This window comes from Mycteria americana, chromosome 5 (genome assembly GCF_035582795.1).
Source record: "Mycteria americana isolate JAX WOST 10 ecotype Jacksonville Zoo and Gardens chromosome 5, USCA_MyAme_1.0, whole genome shotgun sequence".
Classification (NCBI taxonomy): Eukaryota; Metazoa; Chordata; class Aves; order Ciconiiformes; family Ciconiidae; genus Mycteria; species Mycteria americana.
Window position 1 is genome coordinate 20,497,122 of NC_134369.1, and position 15,475 is coordinate 20,512,596.

General features: G+C 42.9%; 1 protein-coding gene across 11 annotated transcripts in view; it reads right to left on the reverse strand.

Moving 5' to 3' along the window:
- Positions 1–15,475, reverse strand: part of TSPAN4 (tetraspanin 4) — a 467,778-nt gene that overhangs the window by 377,167 nt on the left and 75,136 nt on the right. For 10 of the 11 annotated variants that reach the window (XM_075502392.1, XM_075502393.1, XM_075502395.1 and 7 more), the window contains one exon: positions 399–492. Coding sequence is in view for 1 of the 11 variants with exons in the window: in XM_075502391.1 (XP_075358506.1) it covers positions 399–492; positions 1,987–2,044 (152 nt within the window). In the remaining 10 variants the exon portion in view is untranslated. Of the gene's footprint in view, positions 1–398; positions 493–1,986; positions 2,056–15,475 lie in introns of those variants that run through there. The other variant, XM_075502391.1, reaches the window with a different exon arrangement.

Sequence of the window (15,475 nt, forward strand, 5' to 3'; positions counted from 1 at the left end):
CCAAGCAATAGTTTTCTCACCTCTTTTTATTTCAATAACTTTTTCTTTCTGAAGCTGTTCTCAGGATCAAAATATTTTGTCTAATTCTCATCTTGGCCATTGGATGAATAACCAGAACACACACTCAAAGTGCATAGCCTTCCATTGTCCCGCCACCACAAACCCCAGCACAAGGTGTGCAGGTGGCCAGAAAACAAGAGTTTGCAATGCTGAGCTTCCAGTATGAGCTTTTGGGGGCAGGGGGGGAAGGTATGTATCCATTTGGCTTGGGACTAGTGAATGAAATCTTTTTGCAGTAGTAAGTGAACTGACAAAGTATAAATAGAGAAAAATATTATTGTCACAGATTACAGCTAACAAATCCTCACTGGGGAAAACTGTGTGTAGGAGAAACTCACTGTGACTGGTGATTTTGCAGATGACACGCAAGATGCAGTTGAAAGTAGCTGTTGATCTCCCACAGCAATAACAGCCACCCTTTCAGTGATGCCACTGCAAGACAAAACATCAGATTCATGAGAAAAACAGGCAGGTGGTGATCAGGAGTCACTTCAGGAACAGATTTCTCAATCCAGGATTATAGCCCTCTGCTTCACAATCCCCTTCCCCTCCCCTCTGTACTTCCCCACACACGCTTCAACTTCAATGAATTTTGTTACTAAAATGAAACTCAGGTCACCAAATAAAGATTGACTTATTGGAGAACAACTCTTCTTGCACATTTCCAATACAGAATTAAAAAACATTTAAAAGAGGTGATTTTTTTCTCATTGAATCCACAGACAAACTAATAGAGTGAGAGTGAACATGCAATGGCAAGAGACATAAGGCATGCTGAGCATGCTGAGTAAAGTCCAGGTACAGAGAACAGCACCCTGTAATTTATGGTCCACCAGCATCCCAAGAAACAAGCTTTGTTGCTCCCAGGGAACCATGCACAGAAAGCATTCAGAAGAGAGAACAAGCTTATGTTTCCTATGCAGGAAGAAGGTCACGGCAAGGGAGAGTAAAACTGGTAAATATTTCTAATCATTCAAGTTTCTGAGACTGACAAATGCCAACAAAGTAAGCTCAGCTGGTGGGAGCAGTTTATGCAACAAATACCCACAAATGAAAAGCACCTTCTGCTGGGAATGGTAAAATTGCACAAAGTGATGCTGCACAGGAAAAAGTAAGGTTGTAGCTATACTCAGATGCATAGCAACATTCATGCTGCACAGGATAAAGTAAGGTTGTAGCTATACTCAGATGCATAGCAACATTCAAATGCATAATCAACCAACAGTTTAGTTCTACCTACAGAAGCAGCAGTAAGGTCTGTACTGTAGACAAACCTTTTTGAAAAAAACAACCTCTTCCTTTTCCGTTGCAGCTTTATCGTTATAGTGGATAATGAATTACACCACTGTTTTGTGCTACAAGATTTTTACTAGTGTATACATCTCCTTAGCATTAAGTTTGGAACTGCAGATAGATTTTAGCTAAGTGCAATGTAATTAGCCCCACTGTAAATTACTTAGGGTTAAAAAGCCAACCTCTACAAAAGAACTATGACATCCTTACTGACCACAGACAACCAAGACTGCAGTTTATCTCCCCACTTGAAAGACATTTGGTCCGTATACCAACTGTGCCTGGTTTGCCATAGTGTAACTCCTAGTTTTTGTTGGTTTTGTTTCTAATCTTGCTATTTCAGGTGCTTAACATCACTAATTTCCAGATGGTCTAGAAATCCAGCACAACAGAAAGCAGGCTACATCCCTGTTATGTGCAAGAGTGTTGCTGTCTGACATTTCACTGCCACATAAATCAAGCAGGCCCCAAAGGAGAATCAGCAATGCATTCCCTAAACATTGCTTTATTTTGGTTTTTCTAAACCAAAGAACTAAGGAAGTAGATATCAAGTGTTTCTTGAGAAGAGAGAGCTGCCTGATGATTTTTAGGTTTTTTTTTTCTAAACTTGACAAATACCAGAAGCAACATCACCTTTTAAGGCAAAAGGCAGCTGAAAGCAAAATCCTTCTTTTAAGCCAGAGTGACTCATAACAGCAAAGATTCTTCCTGGAAAAACAAATTCCATCATGAAGCAAGAACAAGCTAGAAGCCTTAGTACTAACAATGTAAATGAATCCTTCTTTCCCCATGACTTTTGTGGACTGGTGTTGGCTGGTTCTGTAGGTGCTCTTGGCTACTGTGAAAAACAAAACAAGCCAGACAGACTACTGGCTTGAACCAGTCTTACCATTCATTTGCATCCCTAGAGAGTACAGTGCAGTAAACAGAAGCACAGATGCACACAAATATATTTTATGCCTTGTCTTTTTTATAGGAATGCATGAGGAAGTACGTATCTGAAACTTTATCTACACTGCAGTCACATGTGCTTTCAACACAGTCAACAACCAGCTCAAGAGATAAAGCAGAGAAGATGCAGAAGCATGCACACAACACTGCCTCCAGTGAGCCTATGTAGTGGTGTATAACCCAGTACCACCATATCTTCATCATGCCTGTTAAACAATGTTAACGAAAGCTAGGTCACCTACAGCTATTCAGGCTGCAATCCTGCCTCCTGAAACAGAGGTTGTCACTGCCATCAGAAGTTGCAGCGTCACACTAATGAGAGGATGTGATCTCAAGTAGGCTGCACCTAAATCTACTCTTCAAGTCTAGAAGACATCCAAAACCCTCCTCTTTGAGTATCACAGTCATTTCACAGATTTCTCTTGACCTGTACAACACGTGAGCCCAGGCAATTGCAGTTTCAGCAAAGAAGGTGCTGGCATCACCAGCAGAGAGACTAGAGCTCCGCTTCCCTCTCCACAAATGACCTGCTGTATAACCTCGGGCAAAACATTTTGTCTGCTTGTGTCCCACTTTCATTCTCAGGTTTTTTTTTTTTGTCTCCTCTTTGACCAGGGACCACCTTTTACAAGATGTTTATGTCTATTTACCATGTGTTGCTGAGCACAACGGGGCCTCTAAGCATTAATTTTAATAACAACAGGAACGTCAGCTGCAGTGTAACTCCACTTAGTGCTACAAGGCTCCCCTCAAACCCAGCTATGCCAGACATCATGCTCCAGAGACCAGAGGCTTATGTTTAATCTTTCTGTCCTGGCTTGTGTCAAACGCTTCCTGGCTCTCTGGCGTGCACCACACAACCTCGAGTCCATCTAAAGAGAAGTCTCTGACAACTCCCAACCGTTTAGGAGATTTTTTTCAGGCTAACTTCACAGGTTCTTAAGGGGGCAAACTACAGCGTAGCAAGAGAGGGTGAATTAAGTCCTAATGCCTAAATTCAAACTATCTGATTAAAGATCTGTCACAAACAGCTCAGTGTTCCAGGAACTTGGACACCCTGAGCTAGACAAGAGTCTTGCTCTCTGATTTCCTTACTTTGAAACACCTGTACTTGCTCTCCTCACTCTTGCATTCTTCCCTGGGCGTTGCTGTCAGAGGCAGAGATCAAGGTGACTTTCTGCTGTGACCCAGGATGGCTGTTCCTTTGGGCTTATATTTCTCTGCACATTGGTCAAGGAATCTGCTTTCTAGATGCAGGACATCTCTCAGTGCCCTAGTACTGTCCAGAGCTTGCTACTACTTCATAGAATCACAGAATGGTTTGGGTTGGAAGGGACCTTAAAGATCATCTAGTTCCAACGCCCCTGCCATGTGCAGGGATACCTTCCACTAGATCAGGTTGCTCAAAGCCCCATCCAACCTGGCCTTGAACACTTCCAGGGAGGGTGCATCCACAACTTCTCTGGGCAACCTGTTCCAGTGTCTCACCACCTTCACAGTAAAGAATTTCTTCCTAATATCTAATCTAAATCTACTCTCTTTCAGTTTAAAACCATTATCCCTCATCCTATTACTATGATCCCTGATAAAGAGTTCCTCCCCATCTTTCCTGTAGGCCCCCTTTAAGTACTGGAAGGCCACAATGAAGTCTCCCCGGAGCCTTCTCTTCTCTAGGCTAAACAACCCCAGCTCTCTCAGCCTGTCCTCACAGGGGAGGTGTTCCAGCCCCCTGATCATCTTCATGGCCTTTCTTTGGACCCGCTCAAGCAGGTCCACATCTTTCTTATGCTGGGGGCCCCAAAGCTGAAGACAGTACTCCAGGTGGGGTCTCACCACAGCAGAGTAGAGGGGTAGAATCACCTCCCTCAACCTGCTGGCCATGCTTCTTTTGATGCAGCCCAGGATACAGTTGGCAAGCGCACATTGCCAGCTCATATTCAGTTTTTCATCCACCAATACCCCCAAGTCCTTCTCCGCAGGGCTGCTCTCAACCCACTCATCACCTAGCTTGTACCTATGTTTGGGATTACCCTGACCCAAGTGCAGGACCTTGCACTTGGCCTTGTTGAACTTCATGAGGTTCGTATAGGCCCACCTCTCTAGCCTGTCAAGGTCCCTCTGGATGGCATCCCTTCTCTCTAGAGTATCAACCACACCACTCAGCTTGGTGTCATCCACAAACTTGCTGAGGGTGCACTCAATCCCACTGTCCATGTCCCTGACAAAGATATTAAATAATACTGGTCCCAATAAGGACCCCTGAGGGCATCACTTGTCACTGATCTCCATCCAGACATTGAGCCACTGACCACTACTCTCTGGATATGACTATCCAGCCAATTCCTTATCCACCAAATGGTCCACCCATCAAATCCGCATCTCTCCATTTTAGAGACAAGGATGTTGTGTGGGACAGTATCAAAGGCTTTGCACAAGTCCTGGTAGATGACGTCAGTTGCTCTTCCCTTATCCACCAACCCCATCGTAGAAGGCCACCACATTTTTCAGGCACAATTTGCCCTTAGTGAAGCCATGCCGGCTGTCACCAATCACCTCTCTGTTTTCCATGTGCCTTAGCACAGTTTCCAGAAGAATCTGCTCCATGACCTTACTGGGGACAGAGGTGAGACTTATTGGACTGTTTAAAGGTGAAGAGTGAACTTGGCAGTTAGGAGACACTTAGTACCATGATATGCTAACATTGCCTGAGTTTTCATTCTTCTGAGCCCAGCCAACAAACATTTTTCTTTCTTTCCCCTTAAATCAGAAAACAGCTTCACCCTCCCTATTTTGAGGCAAGACCCATAACATGATAAACACCAAGCTGCACCCATTTGGGCAGCAATCCCAAGAAACAGAACCATTATCAACAGAGACATCATCAATGGCATTTGATGGTGACCCTAAAAAGGAGGAAAGGCTTTGCTGCGTGGGTCTTCCCATAAGGCATTACAAAGTGATCTCTTTTTGCCTGTGCTCATGTAGATACCCAGGGCTAGATATTACCAGGGACAGCAGGTAGCAGGGAATTGCCCCGACTTCTGTCACAACAGCACATAGGACATACGTGTGTAGAACTACTCATCTCCCCTGTCTTGAAGAGAACACACAGAAATTTCTCATGCCGCACAGATTAGGCACAACCACCTCCACCAGTGGCAAGGGGCATTTTTCAGTCTCTGCTCTGCTTGCAACTACTGCAACTATATCAGGAAATTTACTGATTGCCTGTACTCTTGCAGTAGCAGACAGTGGCTGTAACAAAAAAAAAAAAAAGCTATTCTGTGAAGTCCTACTAAACACAAGGGGCTGTGGAAATTATATTTTAAAGCAGATATGAACACTGCTTGCTTTTGTTTTTAAGAGAAAAATACCAAAAAGAAATGTCAGCAAGTTTCATCTCTGCACCACTACCCACCAGTCTCCCACCCAGCCCCACTTTTTTATTTTATTTTATTTAGATTAAGGTAACATTGTATTTCTTGCCCACATGCTCTCCCCTCAAACAAAACTCCACTTGACAACTTGGAATCATTCTGTTTATTTGAAATCTCTTCCTTCAATTCCTATTCCTTGATGCAAGATGTCTCTCCACTCTCAGAAAAGACTCCTGCCATGCTCATACCCATCACCACGTACTCAAAACCCAGCAAATCTGCCAGATAAGCTATCTCCATCTGATATCTGCGCAAGCTTCAACACTTGAATTACCCTCTTGGATTCCCCTATGGTTTTATATATATATATATATAAAAACACATAGAGAAATATATAAATAAGTACTCCCTTCCCACTCCTATTTTAGGATTTCCTGAACTCTACGCTATTCTTATCCTCCTTACATCAGCATTAACCCTGACAACCATATTCCTGCAACACATGCTACACTCTTGTCTCTGAAAACCACTGGATTGATTTTACTCGTTGGAGTTATTCTTTACAAAGTCCAGAACATGGGACTGTAGCACACTTGCGTATCAGCTTTTAAACTGATGAGCACATGTAACTTCCATTAGAGTTAGTGCAAACAGCAGAACACCACGCAAGCACTGTGCCCTAAACACCCACTTGCATTCTGCATCCCTCCTGTGAGCTCTACTGCAAACATATTATCTTCTGAAAAGGACCACCTTCGATCAACTTTGTCCAACACCATGAAAAGCTCTTGAGTAAACACTAAATCCAATAAAGCTCCAGCTTATAGCTATATCCCCTATACCAAGAAATGGTACAGAGCTGCAAACATTACCGATGAACTGTGAACCTGTGTGCTTGAGACCCATGTACAACTTACAACTAAAGAAATCTATCCTCTGTCCAAGATTAAGGCTCCAGGGAACATTCTTTCACCTTTGCTTTACCAAACTACAGTTACAAAAACAAGTAACTAGACAAGTATTCCTGTTTATTCAGAAGCAACTGACCCCGACCGCAGCTACATGGCCGGCAGACTGTAAGATATCTGACCTCTTTCTACTCTATTGTATGTATTACTGTAATACTGGACACTTTCCAGCACTGTATTAAGCAACACAACCATCTGTCATGTGTTGTTTAATCTTTTAGCAGCATCCCAGAGAGAATTACATGGCCTGGAGTATTCACTTGACAAGGTTTTGTTAAATATTTGCATCCTGTGTTTCCGCTTGCAAAGGCATCTGTGCTCAGCACTTAGCACTGAAAGCTACAAGATCTGTGATCCTCCTTTGGCTGTTCCCAAGTCTCAGCCTGACCCGTGAGAAAGTTCCCTCTTCTCCTGCAGAGGAGCTTTCACTTTTATCACTTTTATTCCCAAATACAGAGCAGAAAGATGAGGCTTTAAGTTATGTACCCTGGACACTCTAGCTGGAATCAGCAACATGAACAACCCATCCTTTGGGTAGGATGCGACTGCCCCAGTGCAGCCTGAGAAGGCAGTTACTCCTCAAAGCAGGTAAACCTACAAGGGAGGCTGAAATGTAGCAGACTCCTGAAAGCCTCTCTGCATTAGCCCATTGCTTTCCATCATTGTCATCTAACTCTCAGTGCCTGCCTTTGTATCTAGTGTAACTAGATCCCAAGGAGATGTGTGCTATACTGTTAAATAAAATAGGTTACTCTGAGACCGGAAATTGTAGAGGAGTTTTAATAATCACGTGAAATCCAGACTGTTGTGCTCGACAATTTATTTAGGTTTCCAGACATCACCACTCTTCCCTAGGCTTGCACAAGCAGGGCTAAGGAGCTCTGCAAGCACCCAGCACTGGACATACAACCAGAGATAACAGCACCGACTCAGTTGCTTGTGGCCCAGAGCCAGCCAACCTCAACCACCATGGAAACAAGCAGAGGTTCTTTGTGGGATGTGCTGTATCTCACCAGAGGGCACAGGAGCAGCTCCCGCAACACTCTTCTGTACCTGCCAGAAGGGAGAGGCTGCTTGATGCTGACCATTCATTCATAATTCAGACACTATTATGACACGCACTAATAATTTAATAGTTTCAATATTCGTAATTAAATCAAAGTGATTAGAAGTCAAAAATATGAAACCTTGATTAAGGTTAGCAGCTTTAAACTTGGTTTCCATTTTTAGCTGTTATGCCTGAAAAAGGGCTGATTCTCCCTGCTTAGTAACTATGAAAGCATAGATGTTTAGATTAAAATATCCCATACACTAAAGCTCAGTGTGCAAATTTGTTAAGGAAGATAGATACATCACCATTCATTTAACTAAGCAGTTATGCAATGAATGATAGATTTATTCAAGTTTCAATTTTTGCCATTTTTACATGAATGAATGATGGGTTTCCTTTTTACTAAGGATATTGAGGTACTGGAGCGTGTGCAGAGAAGGGCAACGAAGCTGGTGAAGGGTCTGGAGCAGAAGTCTTATGAGGAGCGGCTGAGGGAGCTGGGACTGTTTAGCCTGGAGAAAAGGAGGCTGAGGAGAGACCTTATCGCTCTCTTCAACTACCTGAAAGGAGGTTGTAGAGAGGTGGGGGTCGGTCTCTTCTCCCAGGTAACAAGTGATAGGACAAGAGGAAATGGCCTCAAGTTGCGCCAGGGGAGGTTTAGACTGGATATTAGGAAATTTTTCTTCACCGAGAGGGTTATCAAGCATTGGAACAGGCTGCCCAGGGAAGTGGTTGAGTCGCCATCCCTGAAGGTATTTAAAGGACGTTTGGATGAGGTGCTTAGAGACATGGTGTAGTGGTGGTTTTGGCAGTGTTAAGTTTATGGTTGGACTCGATGATCTTAAAGGTCTTTTCCAACCTATATGATTCTGTGATTCTGTGATTCTGTAAAGTTGGGGTGGGATTTGTTTGTTTGTTTCTTCTTTTGTTTTGTGTGGGGGTTTTGTTTGTTTGTTTAACTTTTACTTTACATCAAGCTGTCCTTGGAGGAAAATTGAAACCCAATTAAAATCCGCAGAAACAGCATTTATTTAGTACCTAAACTGCCCCAAACTTGATGGCTCACCAAAAGAACAGGTTTATCAAAACAAACTTTATATTTTAAATTGTTCTTAAAATAGTATTATCTACAGTGAAAGAAAGTAAGGAAATGTGACTGGTTCTACCAGAATAAAGACAATATCTCAACATTCTTCATTTAGTCTTTCTTCAATCCCTCCCCAGCGCACGCTATATAGCATTCTCAACTCCCAATCAGTCTCACAACTTCACAAGTTACCTGTTGTGAAACTGATATTGCTGAAAAAGTTAAATGGCAAATATTCTCCCTACACCTGCAAAACAGGCTATTGCTCTCACAGGTTATCCTGGCACTGCAGTGAACTCGTTTTCCAGACAATTAAGCCATTGATTTCCTGTGGTTCGAACACTTTCATTTTCCTTTAAAGCCCTAGCCAAACCTGCACTGGTAAATACTTTTTAATTTAAGTGCTATTAAATGGTTAGGGAAAGCTTAAATATTAACCTGATTTGTCATTTTTTCAAATTCACCATTGAAGAGGTTTCTTTTCAGAGAATACATTTAATTTCATATATGAGATTATACACACACACAAATATAGACATTGCACTGTTTAAATGCATTGATTCCAATACTCACCCAGTGATTCTTAAAACTGTTCCAGGGCTTTCGGAAACATATGGTGTTTTTAAAATATGATAGGTACTTAGCTCCTGAAATATATTCTCAGTGGACAGAGCCAACTATCTCTCACTGTAAGCCTTTAAGTAGAGATCGTTGGTATTTTCTAAAGGAGTTACTCCAATTCCCAAAGAGCTGATACATCTATTATAGTATCACAATATTGCATACATTTGTCCCTCTGTCATCCTTATAAGCACAAGGACTATCCTTCCCATGCTGCGATGGGTATGGACCTGAGACACTATGAGGAAGGCAACACCAGCAACAGTAGGATCCTCCCCACTCTCCAAGCTCTCTCTGAGCAAGGGTAATGCAGCACTGCCTGAGCTAACTGATGGTTTACTAGCTAAGCCCAGGGTCACACCACACTCTTTCAGAGGCCCACCTAATATTGTGGTATGACAGTGAGTCACAGCAACACTTCAAGCTGCCCTGAGATCATCCACAACACTTGACATCATGCAGGAAGACAGAAGTGACCTTCCCAAGGAGTCTGCCACAGAGCTGGGAGATGAACCAAGTATGCCCACACTCCCAGTGAGCACCCAGCTCCGTGGGGAGCAACAGTCAGGTAAACGCCATTCCAACAAGCATACCCTGAGCAAACACTCAGAAGCACCCGTGGAGGAGCAAGGTAGACAGGAAAATCTGCCAGTGTAGGCAAAGGAAATTCTGGTGATAACAACAACAGTTTAGATGTCATTTAATTTTCTACCCCAATCAATCAAGTGAAGCACTCAAGGACACAGCACTGTAAGTTTTCTAGTGCCGTAATTTCTGCAAAGTACTCACTCCTCTTTTCTTTTTTTTTCTTTTAAAGCTTTTCCTTTTAAGCTAGTGACTTAAAATGACTGTTATCTTAGTTTCGTTGCTGTGGATACACCAAGACACACGTTTTGCTTCCAGAAAACCTCCGAGGCAGTAAACTACATCATACAATTTTTACCGCTGTATTTCCAGGGAGAAGACACACCTATTCTACCTTTGCCATTTGTAGTAACTTCACAGAGTCAAAACAACGCATTCCCAATTTTGAGGCAAGACTAGATCTTTCCTAAACCAACCATCCAAAACACAAAAACCAAGCGAGTTTTCCATCTCGGGTTGTAGCAATTCCCTCTGCTCTGATCCTCCATCTGGCCACAGAGTAACTGGATCTGGCCACAGGCCCCTGTACTGGCAGAGCAATGTAGCATCGGCTGTGTGCACATCAGCCAGCTATTACAAAATAACATGCTCTTCTGCTGGGCCAGAATCACTGCAGCTGTGGCAGGCACTTTGTGGTAAATGAAGAGCTGCTGTGCAGTAATTTAAGAGCACTGGTGTTTGGCAACAGTGTGAGCACTGGATGTGACCTAGTCAGTGAGTGAAGTAAAGCATGCCTCAGATCTATCTGGGCCAGGACAGCAGCATTCATATTGTCCAAAGAGCTCTCCACTTTTACAAGTGTTGCTCTAAGCAACTTTCTGACAGTCTTACCCGCTGGTTTTCCCCACAGACTCCTAGGCCCATGTCCTCTTCTGTCTGTGGTGAGCACTCACATTCAGTTTGCTTCCAGCCAAGCCCCTTTAGACACACACTTAACTCCTCTTGTCACAGAGCATCCCCAGGACTTCACAACCTGCTGCCCAACCCTTCTCTAGTCCTGCAAAAATTTGGATACCTTGGGAAACACTCTCAAGCACATAGTTCCAGTGACAAGATGAGAGGCTCAATATAGGATAACCACACAGAATACATTGGAAATTTGTGGTCTATACAGGTGTCAAATTATCACCTTTCAGGCAGGATCAATAACAGTTTCCAACCCACACTTATTTGCAAAGTTTAGAAAGCATCTAAACCGGTATCTAGATACTAGGTATCTATACCAAAGATACTAAACAACCATACACATTGCTGGTACCTCAAACACCTTCCCTCTGGAGAAGGATTTAAGAAACTCCTTTAATGGGATCATTAGCACCACTAGGCCTTGGGAAAACAAAATGCATCTCATGAAGAATCAACACTGCTTTCTGTGTTTGCTTTAATTCCCACTGTAGAAATGAAGGTTGGCTTAAACCACTGCAAATATTTTTTGAATACTTTACACTCAGTCAAGAGACCCCAAATGGCTTCGGAATCAACATCTTTAAATTATTCAGAGGTTTTCAAAAGTTTTGTGCCAAGTCAGTTACAGTAATGCCACATGGCACCACATTAGTTAAAGCAACTTGACAGCAGATGCGGTTCTTTACCTCCTCTCCAGATCCCCGTTATACAGGCAAAGCAGTTATCAATGGGACTCGAATCTTCATTTCTCTGCCCCTCAGTTCTCACACACAATAGAGAGAACACTCCAACTAATTGGTCCATCTTGAGACCAAAATCTGCCCTTTGATAGCAGAAATCATCTCTCACAATACCTATTTCCTATATCTAGCTCAGGAAATTTCTGGTTTTGTTTGGGGCAGACTGGGCAGTACAGCACACAAATATTTACCTGCTTATACTTAACAAAAATGGGGGGAAACAGGAAAAAAGATATATCTATTATATATATAAAAATATGAAAAACTTAAATGCAAAGCTCCATACAAGTCTATGACAAGATAGAGAGCCCATCTTGGAGCTTCAGAAATTTATAGAAGACAAAAAGCATCCATCCTCAGGAAAATCCAAATTTAAAGCATTTCACTTTGATTGTCCATCTTGCGGTTTGCTACAATCACACAAGAGTTGGTCAAGTAGATTAAATGCTACAGGTGGAGATTAAACTTGCAGGGATAACAGTTGTTTACTGGCCACTTATATTCTAACAGCATTATGGCTAACCAGCATATTTCTTGTTAGAACCACACCAGGCCCACAAGTCAGTAACAACTGTAATGTCTTTCTTTACCTCTCCCCGGAGGTTTCTGCCATCTGCCTTTGCTCTTCTGTCTCATCTTCAGCCTGGCACAGTCTAAAACCGCTCTCTAGTTTATACTTCATATGCATGTTGTTATTCACTTTGTACAGCTAGTACTGAACTCTCTTGAAAACATAATGCTTGGCTGATGCCCATCCATTACAACCAGCATGCACTACTCTAATGACAAAACGCCTCTCAACCCAGAACTCAAGCAAGCAGGCCCCTTATGGAAATGCCTGCTCATACAGCACTGTAAGCATCACTGATGCACTGAGGTTGTCTGAAGCCTGTCAGTTAGCTGGTCCCTGCCCTGAGCAGATGGCCAACCAAAGCACATATTTAATTTTCAACTATGAGAAATGCTTCTGTTGCTACCTACAGTGAGACTATACTTAAGAAATATGCTGTGGCTATATCAAAACTTTGTATCCCTTAAGATGTAAGTAAACTCCTGCTATGAAGATAACATCCTCTTGCTTCTGGTCTGCTTTAACATTAGGCAGCCCATGGGAGATAAGGCAGAGGGATGATACCTCACAGCTGGATGGGAACAAGAGCCAAAAGTCAGCCACAGGAAGTCAAGCAAGGTCTGGAACTGGCTGGAAGAAAGTAATTCCTCATTATGGGCAGGCTGTGAAGTATAAACTCATAACAGTTGCTCATGTTCTACAGAGCACGAGAGAGGCTTAAGAAACAACATCCAAACTTAGAAATACAAGTTGTTTCTTGTACCTGGTCCACGCCTTCCATGATATCCCAATGCCATAATATTCCCAACACTAAGCCAGGTACACAATTTCGTCTCTAGTCAATGCAAATCCAGCCAGTAGTTCCACACTATCTCCTTTCTATACCTTAATCTCTCAACTGTTACCTGTTCCCACTTACCTCCACTTCCCTGCAAATATGACTAAGACACCTACAATTACATAACAGTTCCTGATACAGGGAACTGGTGATATTTCTTCACCACACAAACATACACACAGCTGTGTCCTCCCTGCACCCCTCGACCTGGAAGGAAATCCAACCACTGGGGGAGGTGAGGAGGAAGAGTGTGGGAAAAGAGGAGGATGAGACTCAAACAACCTGGAAGCCATCCTCCTTCCCAGCAAAGAAAGCACAGATTACTCTGGAGAGTCATCTGTGCCAATCCAGCACATTAACAAAGCTACCAGGGACCTCAGGCTTCCCCTCAGCCCTTCACAGCCCTGCCATGCTCGCTAGGACACAGGTTCTCAGGTTGGGTGAAATGCATGAAACTCCCCCCAGTTCCATGAAGCAAGGCCAGTTTATACTGCCTAATGATCTCGCTCAACATATCCAGGGAAGTGACCAACTCATTAGTTATCCTAAACAGCAGGATATTACAGTAAATTACGACAGCTGCTGTGTGTAGCTTTTCAAAACTCTCCTTTACACCTTTTAAATACAGCTAGCATTGGAGATGTCCTGTACTAGGAAAAAAACATCTATAGATCAGCTCCCTGTATGGACTCCAGCAGTCTATAACAGTGTTATTTGCCAGCATTTACAAAGCAGCAACGCACATAGTGTAAAGGTTTTGCTAACACCAATTCACATGTACTGTTTTCAGTAAAAGTAAACTCAAAAATGCTCTCCTCTCCTCATCATCCCTGAAGTAAAGCCTGACATCCTCCCTCCCTCCTCTATGAACCAACTGGTTCTCCTTTCTGCCTTTATAATGTTGCATTTCTCTCAGTTTTAAAAGGCACATGAATAAATAGCCTGAATTCATGAGGAAACCAAAAAAAATTTTCCTACACCTTCTGAAATGTCTCAAATTCTAAATATTTAAAGATATTCTCTTATGCCCCTCTGCACCAATACCTCTTTACCATCCTCAAAGTGTCACTCCACCTCTCCGCATGTTCTAGTCTCTTCCACGCCCTTGCTGCTGTTCTTACTGCAAAACAGTTGGCACAAGGGAGCAGACAGGACAGGATCACTTGGGCCGTTTCACCTCCTGTACATTTGCACAACATGTACAGTCCCTGCCTCACAGACATCACAATTTAAACAGATAAGGCTGGGAGAAAAGAAAAACAGTTTACCTCATTTATAAGTTTTCAGGAGACTAAGAATCTTTCTCATGATCACACAAGGAAGTTTATGGCAGAAGTAAGAACTGAACTTGTACATCTCCATTCATTAGTACGACTCCAATAACATCTTTCCTTTCAAGAGTGGTGTGTCCAGTCATTTCTTACCATGAGAGGTCAGGAAGGACTTTGGCTGCAGACAGACATTTTTCTCTCATTCTCCCCCACCTGAGGAGAAATGATCATGTTTTCCTGGACTTCATGACTTGAATGCACAGGTAAATGTCACCCGCATAAACAGTTACAGCCCTATCTGCAATAAATGAGGTATGTTCTGTTCAGACTGATGGTAACAGTTCTCTGGAGTACTGTAAGAAATTCCCTCACAAAAAACACCCCAGTGGAGTCCCAGACTAATTTGCCTGACTCTTTGCCTTGTGAATTAATGGATTTGAATGTATATCAATACATGGAACCTTAGGCACATATAAGAAAGGGGACTAGTGAAAATAATTCCTGCAGACCCATTCCTCTTGGAAACTCCTTCAATTGTGTCTGCGAGGTAAAATAAACCAACAGTCTACAGGTCCTGGGGAGAAGAAAAAAACAACCAACCAGGGAAGGGGGATGGGTGAGAGGGAAAAGAATACAGCAAAACATGAGCAAAACAAGGCTGAGAAAGCCCTGCATTTATCCCCTCATGGAAGCTACCTGAAGGGACCCCAGGGCTGATACCTTTTTGAGTAGAAGAATCAGGCAAGCAAGAAAGGAACAGGAGACCGAAGCCCACTGCCACTTTGTTACAATGCTGATGGAACACAGCAGGAGGCTGGTCTCCCCAGCTCATGACAGCTCTTCCCATCCTGTGTTCTCATAGCACAGAAACAACTTCATGAGACTAGTGCAATGGTTCATGCCTCCACACCTGAATCCCCACAGTGGCAGCAACAGATACTCTAAAGGCCTACATCCCGTGCTATAAAGCAACGGTTGCAAGGCAGCATGCGACAAGGAAGAGGAAGTGATTCTAATTACAGCTCTGATCCCTTCACTCCTGCACTTGCAAGAAAGTCAAGTTTAAGGAATCTCCTTTACCGATCATGCCTTTGCT